At 59.9% G+C, this 16,272-nt stretch overlaps 1 protein-coding gene across 2 annotated transcripts; it reads right to left on the bottom strand.

The window, feature by feature from the left end:
• Window positions 1-34: 34 nt before the first annotated feature.
• On the bottom strand, window positions 35-16,246 carry U2AF2 (U2 small nuclear RNA auxiliary factor 2). Of its 2 annotated transcripts, none has more exons than XM_032848554.1 (12): window positions 16,085-16,246; window positions 12,703-12,838; window positions 11,933-11,977; window positions 11,531-11,634; window positions 11,066-11,217; window positions 9,674-9,790; window positions 9,404-9,542; window positions 4,889-4,968; window positions 4,687-4,809; window positions 4,332-4,418; window positions 3,849-4,097; window positions 35-784 (listed from the first exon to the last, which is right to left on the bottom strand). In XM_032848554.1, exons 1-12 carry the CDS (start codon window positions 16,131-16,133, stop codon window positions 650-652), a joined length of 1,416 nt encoding a protein of 471 aa, XP_032704445.1. In that variant the 5' UTR covers window positions 16,134-16,246; the 3' UTR covers window positions 35-649. The 2 variants fall into 2 exon arrangements, with proteins under 2 accessions (XP_032704445.1, XP_032704444.1); XM_032848553.1 differs by having other exon boundaries at window positions 4,320-4,418.
• Between the last annotated feature and the right edge of the window lie 26 nt (window positions 16,247-16,272).

The following is a 16,272-nucleotide window of genomic DNA, read 5'->3' on the forward strand; positions in this document are numbered from 1 at the left end:
GGGGGTTATACACACCGGACACAGAGCAGCTCCGTAAAGTAAAATACAACAAAATGTTTAATGAGCAAATTCGTCTTAGCAAATATGAAACTGCCACAGAGAGAAGAGGAACGGGGCCACGGGGCTGGGGCGCAGGTCAGGGAGACTAAAGAGGAGAGTCAACTACGTAAGAAACCAGGGAGGGCTCGGGGAACAGAGGCCAGGAGGACGGGAGCTGTGGTCCTGGAAAGGGAGAAGGCAGGGCACCGGGCGGACAACAAAATTCAAAATAGTTTGGCCATAAAATATAAACACACTATGTTTCTACAGTGGGTAAAGGGAGGAAGAGGGGAGAAGGGAGAAGAAGAGAGGCTGTTCTGGGGAGGGGCTGTGGGGGTCCTACCCCGCCCTGCTGTGCACCCCCTCCCCACCCCGACCCCTTCCCTCTGTCTGTGGGTGCATGTGTCTGTACGGGCCTGTGCGCGCACTTCCCCCATTGCCCTCCCCACCCCTACCCCCACCCCACCCCACCCCCAGTTGCTGCCATTCCAGTTGCTGCCGGCTGTCATTCGGCTGTCACTCCTCTGCCCATCTTCAGAGGGGGAAAAGAGGGGGGGCGGGAGGGGGAGAAGCCCCCAACCAACCCTGCCCCCACCCTCCCCCTCCACCTCTACCAGAAGTCCCGGCGGTGGTAAGAGTCGGGGTCACAGTATTTTGTGACAACCACTCTGTTGGCGAACTTGCGCCCCGTCAGGCCCTGCATGGCTTTCTGGCAGTCAAACACAGAGGTGAACTCCACGAAGATCTGCGGGAGTAAAAGACAGGTTGTGAAGACAAGGTGGTCTCAGCCCGAGAGGATAAACCAGCTCAGCCACAGCAACCAGCCACCATCTCCCCAGAAATCTGCAGGGGAGGGAGGGAGAGGGCCTTGCTGCAGGTCTGGGAGAATTGACCCGAATGTCCCCCAGAACCCCAGGATCAAAGAACAAGAGTGTACAGAGCAGAGCCATGTGGAGGCATGGGAGAGTGACTGGAGCAAGAGCCACATGGAACAGCAGCAAGCTCCCCAAGGAAAGAGGGGCACCTGTGTTCAGGGTCTCCCCTGTGCCACACACCTCCCTGGGCTTTCCCCAAGGGCCATGTTCTCACCAGAAAACAAAGAAGTTTAAAAAAAAAAAAAAAAAAGGCGTGTGTGTGTGTGTGTGTGTGTGTGTGTGTGTGTGTGTGGCGCTCCTGGGTGGCTCCATTGGTTGGGCCACTCCCTTTGGCTCAGGTCATGATCCTCGAGTCCCAGGATCGAGTCCCTCATCAGGCTCCCAGCTCCATGGGGAGTCCGCTTCTCCCTCTGAACTTCTCCCCTCTCATGCTCTCTCAAATAAATAAAATCTTTAAAAAAAAAATGACCTTGTGAAGTTTCTCCTCTTGTTTTAACCACCAGTTTACAAGGGAGTGGGCGAGGGGGAAGATAATACCAACCTAATTCACAACACGGGACTTAAGACAAATGCCCCGTTGCTTCAACAAAATGCCTTGAGCATTATGTGCAACTGTTAAGTTTTAAGAACATTCTGAATAAAATTGCATGGACCCTTGTTTGGATGCTTAAACCAAGTTTTTATAAAGACACGTGAGACAGGGAAATCTGAACACAAATTTAAGTAAATCCTAAGAATAATTTTGTTACTGTAATAATGATACTGTAGTTTCATTAGGATTATTTAGAAGTTAACTGTTCAAAGTTTAGAGCAGTAGTTCTCAACCAGCACAAATGTGTCCCCAAGCAGTATTTTGCAATGTCTGGAGATGTTTTTGGCTGTCCACAGGAGGGGGTATTAGTGCTGCCATGCAGGAGGAGCCCCCATCTGGGGGGGGGGGGGCAGGAATGGGGCTACACATCCAAACATACATGGCACAGGCCTCGAAGCAAGACTTACCAGGCACCAAGTATCTGTAGCTCAGATATTAGAGAAATAGACTTGACTACTACAGGTAAAATACAGGAAATCTGCTTTAAACTATTTTAGGAAAAAAAGTTGGGAAGCTAAATACAGAAATAAAGAATGACAAGCTACAGGTAAGTTGAAGCTGGGTGATGAGGCACTAGGATATACATACACTGTAACAGAACGGAAGTGACCCACAGTACTAGGTCACTATGTCACTTGTACTTTCATGTATATCTGAAAAGAATGACAAAGTCTAAAACAAAAGATGATCCCAGACACCAGGCAGGTCTTCCCGTTCATCCTTCCCGCAAATACTGACTCAGTCCCTCAGGGCCAGGCTCCATCCCAACGCCCATGACAGCACAGAGTGTAACCGACATGCCAGGAATGAGGGCTTCCACCACACCGTACCAGTGAGGACTGGGCAGAAGGGGGGGATGCTGCCCATCATCCCCCCAACACTGCTCCCAATCCTGTCCCTTGGCCCCTGACACTCACTCCACTGCTCCCTGGGCAAGCTCATCCAGCGGACACCAAAACAGGGATCAGCGTGTTGAGGACACCTAAGTTTCTATCAGACCTCATGCCCGGAACACAGCTCCGTCCAGCTCACTGCTCCGCACATCTCTGCCGAGGTCTTAGGACCTCAGACTGCCCACCAACACTGTTCCCCAACACTGACCTCCACCCCCAAACCTGCTCGTCTCCCCTGCTTCCCACCTGCCATTTCCACCCAGTCACCGAAGCCAGGAGTCAGAGCAGCTTACTCGACTCCTACTCCCCCGGCTCCAGCACACCCCAGTCAACCACCAGGACTGGGGTGTTTACAGGTACCAGGCCTCTCAAATCCAGACTTCGCTCCATCCTCCGGCTGCGACTTTCTCTCAGGGTCACCATCTTCCAACTGGCTGACCACAAGCTGTCAGCTCGCGAAGCTCAAGAGAGCACACCTCCAGCGCCTCTGCCCCCTCTGCGTTCCTGCCTGCAGAAGCCAGCGCTGGGGTCTGGAGCATAAGCAGCTGGGCTAGCATCCCTGACCGCATTTACCTGGTTACGGGACCTCTCTCCATGCCAGGCAACGACCACACTCCACACCTCCAAAAGGCTTCCTTCTCACTCCAGGGAACACCCAACATTTTTCTAGGATCCACAGAGGCTGACAAGACCTGCCGTACTGGGCCCCAGCTCCCAACCTCAGACCTCCCCTCCCACCACTCTCTGCTTACACTGCACGTGCCTTGCCGCTGTCCCCACATACACCGGGCTCCTACCCCAAGGCATCTACGCTCACTGGACTCCTTGCTCAGGACCCTACCTGCCTGCTGGGATGATCTGGTGTCACTTGGGCCTACTAACGCCACCTCCTGACCTTGACCTTCCTGTCTTAAGAAGAACATCGGAGCAATTCTTCTCCCTTCCCAGCTGCTACCTGAGGTAGCACACATGTTGTCTCTGACAAGACAGGCCCCAGGACTTTCCTGCTTAAAGGCCTGAATCACTAGCTGAGTGGTTAGATGACCTAAGTCCCCACCCCTACCCTGTGCCCCAGGAGGGTTCAAAGTGCTTGCACCTGGCACAGTGCCAGAAGTGACAGGCTTCAGTGGCCTGGGAAACCGGACTGCAACAATTGGAACTCTGACCCTGTGGCCTGAATGCCGTTAAGGGTCCACAGGGGCCGCACAGGTAAGCTTAGTGAGCACCTGGCCAGCAGAAGATATAAGTGGGTCTGCTGCTATCATGACTATTTTTAGCACTTTTCTCCCCACTGCACGAACAAAACCAAACCACCTGCGTAAGGGGACACAACCAAGCCCAGCAGTTCCAGGGCCACGCTCTGGGGGGCTCCACACCCATCTGGGGTGCAGCAGTCTCGTACACTCGTGGACAGGGGGCAGGGGGTGGGGCACAGGCACCCATGCACACCTTTCCGCAGCCGGGCACTTCAACGCCATCCACAGGCCGGGGGATCTCAATGGACTTGACGAGCCCATACTTGCTGCACTCGTCCCGCACGTCCTCCACAATCTCCTCATACTCCTCGTCGTCCAGCAGCTCCTCGGGAAGCACCATGTTCATGAGACACAGCACCTCCGTTGGGTGGCCGCCCATCTGCACCTGGGAGCTCATGAGGCCCGGCACTTGCAGGGTCACAGGGGTCTGGTTGATAGTGCTCTGTGGGGAAACAGGCAGGGGGGAGGGCCGTCATGGCCAGGGCCACACAGCACCCCCAGAGGCCTACCCAGAGAAAACCACACCCTGCCCCTGACGGCCCAGGTGTCCACTGTCAGTGTGGCCCAAGAAAGCCAGAGCCACAACTTACAGGGACCTGCTCCCAGCCCCTCCCAGTCCCTCCCCACCCCCAGGTGTCCCTCTAGCCAATGGAAGATGACGTGCCGGGGGGCTCACCAGCGTGGCATTCTTGGCTCCCACACTTGCCCTCTGGACGAGCAGTTTCTTATCCCCCAGCTGCATCCCATTCAGCCCCGCGATGGCCTGTGTAGGGAGGATGGGGCGAGGGGGTGCAGTGAAGAGGTGCGGGTCAGGGGCCAGGCGCCTAACACCCCCCTCCAAGCCCCAATAGCCCCGAGCTGGGCATTGGTGGGGAGAGCCTGGAAAGAGCTGGAACCGAGGGAAAGGGGCCGAGTCCCCCTGCTGCAGGCTGGCCACCTCCCTCCCACCCCGAGGAGGAAAGCCCTCAGTGCGGACGCAGAGCAGGGTGAGGCAAGGGTGGAGGCAGCAGGGCCGGGGACCCGGGGCTCACCTGATCTGTAACGTTGATGTCCACGTACTCACAGAAGGCGTAGCCCTTGGAGAGCCCCGTCGCGCTGTCCTTAACCAGGTTGAAGGCCTTGAGAGGCCCGAACGATGTCAGCAGCTCTTTCACCTGCGGCAGGGCCGCAACTCCATGAGGGCTGGTTTGGGCAAAGACTGGGGGGGGGGCCAGGAGGAGGCAAGGGGTCTACCTGGTCATCGTTCAGGTAATTGGGTAAGCCCCCGATGAACAGCTTGTGGGCAGAGTCCGGGACCACCGTGGACACAACTCCTGGGGAAAAAGGGGAGTACACAGGCTTTGGTTTCCAGCACGAGGTCTCTCCCCAGAGCCCCGGGGCGAGCGCACAGGGATAGGCCCGTTACGCCTGCCGTGACAGCAACAGGCCAGTGCTCCACCATCCACTCACCCGCACCAGCCACGGTGGCCCAGCAAATCCGGTCTTGCAAACCCCCCAGACCAAGACTCACACTGGCAGCTTCCCGCAGGACACACTGTGACAGACCAGCGTGCCTGGCAGCAGAAGTCCCCGCTCAGCAGCCACAAAGACACAAACTCACACCCAGATCTGCCAACTATAGCAGCTCCTGTGGGCTCGCACCCTCCCTGTGAGGCGTCAGGATGACAACTCCCCGCCCCTCCCCCATCAGCCAGACCCCAACTCCAAGCCCTTTCCCCCCACCTGATGTTTACATCAGCTCTCCCACTGGGACTCGTGGCCCTTTCCTCTGTGGTCCTGTACTTCTTACAACTACAAGCAAGTCCTTCCCTGTCCTGTTGTGTGTGAAATCAGAAAGGCCTGAGGCTCCAGGTCCTGGAGGGCAGAGACATGCCTGATTCACACAGCACCGTGACTGCAGAGGCCAGCGGGGACATCACAGGGGGCTCGTGTCCACCAAGCGCTTTTAATGGCCACTACGTGTCCACCCCCATCATGCCATCTCCACTCAACTTTGGATTCAGAGACAAGTGCCTCCCAGGTGGCTCGACCCTTTGGTCCCACCAGCTTCAATTCCTGGAGGCTTCCTATGAGCTGTGAGCGACCCAAGCCCCAGCTGGCTGTCTGGGCTCTGTGTTAGAGAAAAACCTCAGGCACCCAGCCCGACCAGCCCGACTTTCCAATGGCAGCATGGCCTCGCCCGCCTCGGCAGTCCACACCACCTGCCCTCCCCATCTCCTCCTGACCTAGGGAGGAACAGGTGGGACGGAGGACGGAAGAAAGCACCAGACGAGTAACTGGACTCGAAGAAGGGTGCCCCCTCCTCTCCTACCACCACCCCAGCCACTTCAACAACCAGAGCCGAGCTATGTCAGGGTGGGGCCGTGGGGGTGCAGACCACGGAGGCCCCGTGTGTCCAAGGCAGGACGAGCAGAGGCCCCAGGCCAGACACTATGGCAGACTCCCTGGATCCACTGCCTCAGTGCCCCCCAGCGCCTCACCCATGGTAAGACAGCACAAACTAAGGGCGAGAAAGAAAGCTCTTCCCGGGATCCACGCACGCAGGAAGGGCCATCCCTAGAGCCCCTGTGACCTGTGACTCCATAGGCGGTGCTCGCCGCACTGAGGCACCATCACTCTGTACACCGGCAGACGAGGCTGGGGTGCAGGTCCGGTCGTGCCAGAGGGAAGGAGCAGAGCCTCATGCATCTCAGCAGGCTTGTACCCACCGGTCGTGTACCCCAGGGAAGGACATGGTGCTGAAGGCACCAGGGTTGGGCTCCCTGGGTTCCAACCTGGGGAGCAGCCCCAAGTGAGGCTCCCCTGGGCCTCACTATTCTCATCTACACAACAAGAACAGTCCCGCCTGCGACAGAGAACGCGAACCACCCATGGGGAGTGCGCACCCGAAACGGGGCCTGAGGCCAGGCCAGCACCAGGGAGAAGGGAGGACCACGGTGACCCTGACGGCAAGAGGATTCTGAAGCCAGGACAACGACCCACACAAGGTCACACAAACAGAAAAGGGGGTACAAACCAGCCCCAGCGCCCAAACATCAAGCCCCTGGGCAAGCCCCTCTCCCAAGACAATGGGCGGGCTCCTCGCTGACCTCAACCTACAGTCTCCCGAGGGCCACCCGGCACACGCCCGTCATCCCCTCTCCGGAGGGCCACCCAGCACACACCAGCTCAGCCATCTCTCTTGTACCTGGAGTGTCACTTCCTCCTACCACGCACACACCACTGGACCTGGCCAAGACCTCCGCTGAGAGAGGGGGACTTGGCCCTGCACTGAGCAGGGAGGCTGGCCTGGCAGTGGCGGGTGGTCAGGGCTGAGCGCAATTCACACCCCGAATGACCATTCGGCTTTCCTGACTCCAGAGCACCTCCCGCTCTCCCTGTTCTCCCCATCGAGTTTCCCTCTGGTCTTCAGAGGAGGACCAGGATCCCACCGCCACTCCCGAATAACTAGGCCTGGCTTCGGTGGGAATGAATGTTTAAGGTTTCACAACTCCAGCGGATACGTGCTTCGTCTCAGTTCGACACGCTTCCATCAAGGTCAGGAAGTCGCCTTCTGGGTTCCTGAATTGTTCCTCTTCCAACAAAGAATATCAGCTGAATTTCATCACATGGTTTCTCCCCGTTAAGCTCTTTATATGACAAAACTAACTGCTTTTTTAAGTGAAAATTAGAGATCAAACACAAGCTTTACTACAGAGAAACACAACCAGAGAACGCTTATTAACCTAGAGAACAGATTCCACCTACCGCCACTTCCAGCCACGCTCCCAGAACGGAGCATGCCGCCCGGGCACTGGGACTGTCGACCCTCAGGCTCTCTGGGCGGGCAAATCCCAAAGCGAGTACAGTAAGTAATCTTTCAATGGCTTCGTCACACCAACAGCCCCTCTAGAAAGGGGCCCATGACTCTGGGAAGGCCATCCCAAGCGGCTGTTCCTGGGTCTAATGGTGGCCTGGCCGTGCTTTCCTCCCGAGTGAAATGGGAACCCGGTGTCCACACGGTGGCCAGCACACCGATCACTAAAGCGCGGAGCGGTGAACTTTTTGTTTGGGGCCCACAGGGTCTCTGTCCCTCAAATTGGCCACCACTGCCCCCAAAACAGGCCAGAGGCAGGCAACGGGCTGGGCTCTACTAACTAATCTTTACTTCAGAACCAGGCAGGGGGCGGCTGGCTCAGTCGCTGGACCACGTGCCTCTTGCTCGGGTTCGGGAGTTTGAGCCCCGCGCTGGACGTGGCGCCTTAGAAAATAAAGGCAGTAAGCTGCGTCTGGCCCCCCGCTGTCGCTCACTGACCTCGTACTACAGGCTGTCACAAAAATAAAGTAAGGCGCAGAACCCACTCGGGAAAGCACTGGACGGTAAGCTTCGGCGAGGGGACAGGCTCCGTACGCGATCCACCATGACTGGAGCGCACTCAATTCCCTGAGCAAAGGGGCACCTGGGAGCCTCGTCAGTCAGCTGCTTGACTCTTGCTTTCAGCTCAGGTCACGAGCTGGCTGTCGTGGGACTGAGCCGGTGGCCGTCGTGGGACTGAGGCGGCGGCCGGCAGAGCGCGGCCTGCTCCAGGTTTTCTGCTCCGCCCTCCCCCCCGCCCCCCACACTCTAAAAGAAAACCTCTAAAAAGTCTACTTTGCACAAAAGAAAGTTCCGTGACTTCATCTGGGACATGGTCCCACAGATCCCGACCCACACAGAACGTCACCGCGCCGTGTGCTTAAAGCACGTCAGTGCATAGGACACTGCAGTCACATGGAATTCCGGAATTCCACGGAACCTACCAAGTGATTACGGCAGAAGACACCGGCAATGGGCCAGCGAACCAGCGCCCAGTCCTGATGTGCCAACCTCTCTGCGCCTCCACATCCCCTGCTTTGCCAGAAGTGGGCTTGGTTTCTAAAAAGTGTCCTTCAGGCCAATGCCTCAGCCTGCGGAATCCCATGTTCCACTACTTCCTCCCCCCAAGCCCAGGGCACTGGTGCTCACCCACCTCTCCCGGAAGAATTCCAAGGGCCTGAACCCCAGGGCCCCCCAGCTCCGCTACAGCACTGGCTCCTCCAAGCCCACTTTGTTCCCTGCACCCCAGCAGGGCCACACCCACCTCACCACAAGGGACGGTGACTAGCCTGCAGGTTGAGCCCGGCAGGCAGGCTGTTTTCGCACAGCCTGCAAGGTTTTCTAAGGGCTGCCGTACGACCTGTGGATAATACATGAATCGGGAAAGCCAGTACCCGTAAAGGACAAGGCCGTCCCCATTCACTCAGGCATCAGGAGGCTGCGTGCGGGCTGCCACATCACTACAGGACAACTGGGACCCAGATGGCACAGCCCACAAAGCCAAAGATAGCTACTGTCTGACCCTTTGCAAGAAGAGCTCTCCGAGCCCAGGTCTGCTATGCTCTCCGCTGACCCAGACTACCACGCGATACAGCTATGAGCAATGGCCCAAAGCTCAGGTTAAGAGAAACCCCGAGAGCAGAAAAATAAGCAACGATCCTCCTGCCGTCCCCACACCGGGAGCCTGACAGCTTGTGCTGGCGCTGACTGCCCAGGTCCCAGGACGAGAACGACAGTCAGGCTACAAGCCCTCACCTCCCCCAACACGTCCCCCAGCCACTGTGCAAACAAACGGAGGTGAGGAGAACGCCCAGCTCCAGAGGTTTGGGGAAATGGGTGAGAAGCACTCACACCGTTTCCCAGTGTCTCCAGCTGAGCCGGAGACAGGAGGGAGGGACAAAGCGCCCACTCACCAGGCACATAGACAGAGGGATTCTCTGACATGCCAGGCAGGGGCTGGTAGTCGTGAGGCCTGCGGATCTTCAGCGACTGGCCCTGGAAGATGATGCCATCGAACGCCATAGCCTGGGTGGTCTCATCCACTGAACGGAACTGAAAGAGCAGCAGGTGGTGAGGGTCAGGGAGCCCAGTGGACAACAGCCCGAGGAGACAAGGGCTGCTGGAGAGGTGCTGCCACCTGGAGGAACACACGCTTTCCTGACCCCACCATGCACCCGGCTCACCTCCAAGAAGGCAAAGTTCTTGTCTTGGTTAATCTGCACAGCCAAGACGGGGTTGCCAGGGGCCTGGGTCAGCCCCCCAAGGCGCATCTGGGCGTTGAAGAAGTCCATCATGGCCTCCTGCAGAGGGAATAGGAGACAGGGGGGGGCGGGGGAAGGGAGGTGGAGAGAGGAGGGGAGGGTGAGAGAGGGAGACACAGAGGGGTTTGGGGGTGAGGGGAAGGGAGGGGGCAAGGAATGGTGGAAGAAGGGAGGGAACAGTGGAATAGGGATGGGGGCGAAGAGATCAATAGTAGGAACAAAAGCAGGAAAAATGAGAGAAAACAGGGAAGGAAGGAGGCAGTAGCAAGAGACAGCCAGGGGCCAGAATTGTGGGGAGGGCCACGGGGGCCCCAGAGAAGAGACATCGTTCAAGAAAAACGCATGGAAACAGGGACAACAGGAAAAAAAGAAAAAGAATCAAATAGAAAACAAGCAGATTGAATGTGAGAGAAAAAGTATCCGATGGCAACAAGAGAAAAACGGTAAGAAAGCAGCAAAGAAAGAGCAGGTGGAAACACAGAACACCAAGTCAGAGAGAAAGAGGAGCAAAGGGACAGGGAGGGTGGAGGGAAGGAAGGTGAGGCAGGGTGGGCGGGAGGGGAGGAGAAAAGAGTGATGTGGCGGGATCTGGCCCTGGAGTCCGGGGGCTGCTTTATCAAACGTAGCAAAGTGCAGGTTGAGAAAGTCAGAATGGACCTTACTTGCCTTCGACGACGGTAGCAAACTTTTTGTTGCTACGAGGGATCTCAGCCCCACAATATTTCACTTTAAAGAGAAATGGAAACAACTCTTTGATCTCGGGATTCTCGGGGTGCCACGGGAAGGGGTTGGGGAGAGGGGAGGGGAGAGGAGCGGTGGGGAAGGTTGGGGAGGTCAGGGCCATCAAAAACAAAAGAGCAGCGACCACGGGAGGGACGCAGGGAAAGGATGGGGAACAGGCGGCAGAAAACCAGAAGTGTGTCAGAGAAATCTGAGGGGAGCGTGCGTCTGCGTGTGTGTGTGTGTCTGTGTGTCAGCCTGCGCGCGCGTGCGAGTCTCCCTCTCTGTCTCTCTCGATACGGATTCATGGATTTTCGTAGGTTCGTTGTGTGTGTGCTTGATCCCTGGGTTGTTGGAGGAGGTTGGGAAAGGGGAGACGGGAGAGGGGAAGAGGGAGGGAGGGAGAGGGCCACCCCCAGCCCGGCCCCTGGCTGGCTCAACTCCATCGGTCCGTCTGGGAGGGGGCCGGGGGGCCTTGCAGGAGCAGAGTCTGACCCGTGCAGGTTGAGGGAGGGAAGGGAGGGAAAGGGAGGAATGGGGGGGGAGGACTGGGGAGAGGGTAGGGGCAGGGAAAAGGCAGGGGGCGGGCAGTACCTCAGTGATGCCAAAGGGGATGTTGCCCACGTAGAGGCGCCGGGCCTGTCTGGTCATCTGGCTCCCGACCACAGGCACCGGTGTCGGGGTCACAGCCAGGCCATCGGGGGTCATGGTAGGGAGAAGGGCGGTGGCTGGAATCTGACCCGCAGCTTCAAGAAAAGTAGAACAGGATTAGACCGCAATCCGGCAATCCTCTACACCCCCGACCCGGTTCAGGGACCACCCACTGTACACCCCGAGAGCCACGAGAGGGCAGCTCCCTACGGACCAGCCCGATGGGAGGCTCAACCCCACTCCGCCAAGGGAGCCTCCCAGCGTCTCCTCCGTGGTGGTCTGAAAGGCAGAAACCAGGAGGCCCAGGACACAAAACTTACCCTGGCCCCCCGCCCGCCCCCCACCGCCAGATCAGAGTCTGCCCCTCAGGCACCCAGCACACTCAGTCCGTCACCTGAAACGCAGTACCTTGCATGGCCTTGTACTGCATGGGGGTGATGTGCTCAAAGCCAGGTGGCGGGACATCCCAGTATTTACGGACCTTCTTCTTCTTCTCGTGGCGGGGGGAGCGACTGGGAAGGGGGGAGGGGAGAGCGGGGCAGGACGACCTCAGTCTGACCAAAGGTGGGCCTGCGAGCACCCCAGGCTCCCCTCAGCTCCCCACCAGGAGTGCAGCGCTCTCCAGGAGGGAGAGGATCTGGGTCAGGGCCGCACCCAGGCCTGGGGGAGGGTGCTGGTTTCAAGGCCAGTGGAATCTCGTCCCCAGTACTTGGGCTGGGGCTGGCTGAGGACAGGGAAGGGTGCACAGGGGCAGGGGAGGGGGCAAAGGGAGTGGACATTGGGGTGGAAGGGGCAGGAAGAGAAGCTCACATCAATCCACCGTGCTCCTCTTTAGCGCCTCTGGTCAAAGGTTTGCTGGGGGGTGGGAGGGAAAGGTATGGGGAAGGGTGACTGGGGACCCTCGTCTTCCCCACACGCCACACCTCCCCAAGGGCTCAGAGCCCCAGGGCTGGGGCCACCAGGCCCCCTTGGCCCTGCCATGCCCCCCAAACCTCCCACCCCAGGAAAGAGGTACTGAGGAAGGGAGAAAAGGCCACACGGACCACTTTCTACTTGGAGAAACGGAGGTGGAAGGAGGCAGGAGGACTTCCACCTACCCCGCCCTTCCTCACCTAAGGGGACAGAAAACACAGAGAGCGGTCTACGAGGAAGAAGCGTTAGAAGAGCAGACAACAGGCAGGGGCTGGAGATGCTGCCGCACTTCAAGAACCACCTCTTCCCAGGAGGCAAAGCTCAGGCCCCAGAAGACGATCCCAGAACCACAGACAGACAGTGGGAGAAAGAAACCAGCCCTGAGTGACAGGGACTGGGACAGGGTCACGAAGGAAGAAAACGTCGAGAGCCCTGACTCCAGACTCAACTCCAAGGTAAAGAACCTACTGTCCTCACCAACCCACCAGAAACAAGAAAACTCCAGAAACAGGAAAAAAAACCCCAGAACTCAGACAAGGAACAGACCCTCCCTCAGGTACAGAGAGAAGCCAGAGTCCCAGGCGCACAAGGATTGGGTGCACTGACACCCCATTCCCAGGCCGGCCCGCCCCACCTGAGCCCAGCCAGGGGTCCCCAAGCCCTGGTACCTTCGTCGCCGCCTGTCCCGGGAGGCGCTCCGCTGGTCCCGGTTGCGCCGGTCCCGACTCCGGCTCCGGCGCTTGCGGTCCCGGCTCCGAGAGCGGCTGTGGCTACGCTTCCGGTGCCGGTTCTCCTTGTCCCGCTCTGGGCCAGGGCGAGGGGGAGGAGAGTGAGCTGAGGGAGGACACGGCCCAGCCCACCCACTCCCTGGTGGCTAAGCCCCGAGCCCCAGGGAGGCCACCCCCAAGGGGAAGGGACTCAGTGCAGGAGGGGAGATAACAGGCTTCCTGGGTCCACAAGCCAGTCCAGGGACCCTGGGGGACCAAGGGCACGGGAGCTGGTTACCTGAGGGGACAGGGCCTGGAAATGCCCCCGGGGTGTAAGATACCTGAGGCTGCTCAGGAGGAGCTGGGGAGCCAGAGAAGACAGAGGAGGCTGGCTCCTGGTCCCCCTCGAGGGCTGAGGGGCCTGACCCCAGGGTCGTCCCTGAGAGGGGCAGGGCTAGAGGCTGGGGAATCAAGAGACCCAATGATGTTTTCCTGAATGAAGGACACTGGCGACCCCTCAGGAAAGACCTCCTCAACCAGCTGGCACCCACAGCCCCACCATCAGGCCCCGGGGTCAGGTGTCAGGCAGGATCTGACATCCCCAGGAAACCAGGACACCCGACGGTCCCTTCCCAACCAGGTGAAGAATGCAGGATGCCCTCCTCTAGGGACGTTCCCCTTTCAGAACGTGGGCTATGGAGGAGGTACCTGGCCCCGCCTCAGGAGCTGGGGGAGGAGCGTGCCCTGGCCCCCGCCCTCACAGGCTGGTATCCCAAACCACCCCATCCTGCCAACACTCCCCCAAAGCCAGGGACTGGGGTCCAGCCCCCAGTTGGCTCCCCCAACCCCCTCAATGGCCTTGGGGTGGCGACTCGGAACGGAGCACAGCCACGCCCATAAAAGCACAGAAGCCTCGGCTCAAAGACCTCTCACCCCGGAAGGAGGTGCGGGCCAACCCACCGGCACCGAGTCCCAGTGCGTTTCCTTGTTCTTGGGCTGGAAGACACCCCAACTCCTCCACCACCGTGCGTCCGTGCACAAAAGCAGGGCGACGCAGTAAGGACAAGGTGGTGGACTTCAGCCCCCCGCTACTACATCATCTCTTAGGCTTCCTGAAACTTCACGTGTGAACTTTCTACCAGTAAATCTCAACTCCAGAACCACTAAAACTCAAGCTAAACCGCACCTCAGAAGGGGAAAAAACAGAGCAGCTGACACAAGAATGCTCCTAAAGCCCATCTGTACCGAGAAGCCCCACTTGCCCTCAGTCCCTCCCCTGCAGAAAAAACACTTCTACCCAAATAACACAGAGGCGAGGCACGGGAAAGCCACGTGACTCGCCCATGGCAAAACCAAGACGGCGGTGTGGCCGGAAGGCCCACCCTGGAACGTTACCAAGTACGGTCAGGCACCTGGACACACTCCTTAACTCAGGAGACGCAAAACGCCCGAGGGTCTGCCTAGAGCCGCCAGTAACGACGCCAGTAACCCTGCCAAGGTTGGAAAACGGAAGCTGACCCGGCCCCAACCACGGCTGGGGTGAAGCAGGAAAAGACAGACGGGCTGGCTCCGGGCACGCAGCAGCTGCGGCCTGGAGCGGCCCGCCTCTGGCTCCACACCGGTAAGACGAGCAGGCTCCGAGCCCCAAGACCTCTCCCTGAGGCAAGGCTCTGGGATGGACACACAGCCAGACGGACGGCAGAGGAAGCGGAGATGCCCGCCGGCTGCCTGCCCGCAGACGAGGAAATTCGCTCTCCGGAGACACACGCGCCCCCGGCTCGGGCTGAAGCCAGAGGCTGGCCCCCAGAGGCGAGGATCCGCAGGCAGAGCGACATGTGCACAGAGCTTCCCGCCTCCCCACACAACACAGCTCCACCAACCGCACTTAGGCCGGGGCTCAGGACTGGCCCCCCAGTGCCGGAGAGAAGCCAGGAGAGGGGAAGAAAGGGCTCCAGCAATCCCGGCCGGCAGCCCGGCCTCCCACCGGCCAGACGCAGGGAGGGCTGCAGCATTTCTGCCTCCTGACGATGGGAAATCACGCAAACGCGGCCAAACCTCCTTGAAACAAAGGTCCCGCGGGCCCCCGCGGTGAGGATGCGGCCCGACGACACTTGGAAAGCACCTCTCGCGCCGGCGCCACCTCCACGAAGACGGACCTCCGCTTCGGAATACGACAGCGCACAAAGGACAACTTCACAAAAACCACGTCGCTTATCAAGCCCTTAGCGTATACCGAGCCCCATGGCACGCGCGCCTCTCCGTGCTCCCCGCGGGACCCGGGCTCTGCACCGACCAGCTGAGGTCCGCGGAGGTGTTGAACCCCGAGCCCGCCTCCCTCCCCCCCGAAAGAGCAAGCACATCGGCTCCGCCTCGCGCGCTCTCTCGAGGGCGCACTCCGAAGGCCGCCACGGGCTCAGCAAACAGCCCAGTGCGGGGCGCGCGTCCAGATCACCTAGCACTACGGCCCTCCTCGATGCCGCAAACGCAGGGCCGCGACACCCGCACAGGGGTCCCGGGCAGCACGGCAGCCGGCTCACGGACGCTCCGGAGCAGAGCCTCTTCCCGGCCGCCCGGCCCCGCACACGGACCGCAGCAGCGTGCACCGCCTGCCCTGGTGCCGACACCCCGCAATGCCCACGCCCCTCGTCCCACACGGCGCGGCACAACACGGCAGAGGCCGGGTCCACGCGCCCCACCACGGGAACCGGACGAGCAGCCAACACTCCACGCCGCGAGCAAGGGGACGGCCCCACTCCCACGCCCCAAGAACGCACGCGTGTCCTCTCCCCCGAGGAACACCGCCTCAGCCCGCCGCCGCCCCGGAGCGATGGGGGGGGGGCCCGACCCGCGCCCACGTGAAGGGGGCTAGCAACCGCCATTTTGGGACAAAGGGGGCGTGGAGACCCGGGCCGCGGGCCCGGCCGGAAGCGGAAGTGCCGGAGCAGCGGGAAAGAAAGGAAGCACCGAGGGACCGATACACAGAAAGCCCCTTTTCAGAGTATTTAAAAAGGGAAAAAAAAGAAAAGAGGGTGGCGCGTAGGCGAAGGAACACCCAGCCAGCCCGCGGATCCGCGCCGCCTCCGCCGCGCACCACGTGGGGTGCAGACCGGAGCGCACCGCGCATGCGTCCGGGACCCGCGCCCGCTGCCCCCTCCCCTCCCTTCCCGTCCCGCGCGCGGCGGCACGCCGAGTGGTCACGTGAGCGAGGCGCGCGCAGCGGAGCGGTGGTGGGGGGGCGCCGCGCAGCCCAGAAAGGAGGGGGAAAGAGAGGAGTAAAATGGCGGGGAACACGGAGAGGCCAGGAGCCACCCCGCCCCCCGCCCCCCACCCCCCGCGCCCCTACCCTGCTTATTCTCGTTGAGCTGCCGCTCGAACTCGTCGAAGTCCGACATGCTGAGGCGGCCGCGTAAGGGCCTGTGCAGCTCTGGCCTCGCCTTGCCGCCCGCCCGCTCCGGCCGCTTCGGCTACTTCCGCCGCTCGCTTCGGCTACTTCCGGCCGCCGCCGGCGCTCTGCCGCCTCCTACCTAATCA

The sequence above is a fragment of the Lontra canadensis genome, unplaced genomic scaffold, assembly GCF_010015895.1.
Source record: "Lontra canadensis isolate GAN:19392208 unplaced genomic scaffold, GSC_riverotter_1.0 scaffold206, whole genome shotgun sequence".
NCBI classification, from domain to species: domain Eukaryota; kingdom Metazoa; phylum Chordata; class Mammalia; order Carnivora; family Mustelidae; genus Lontra; species Lontra canadensis.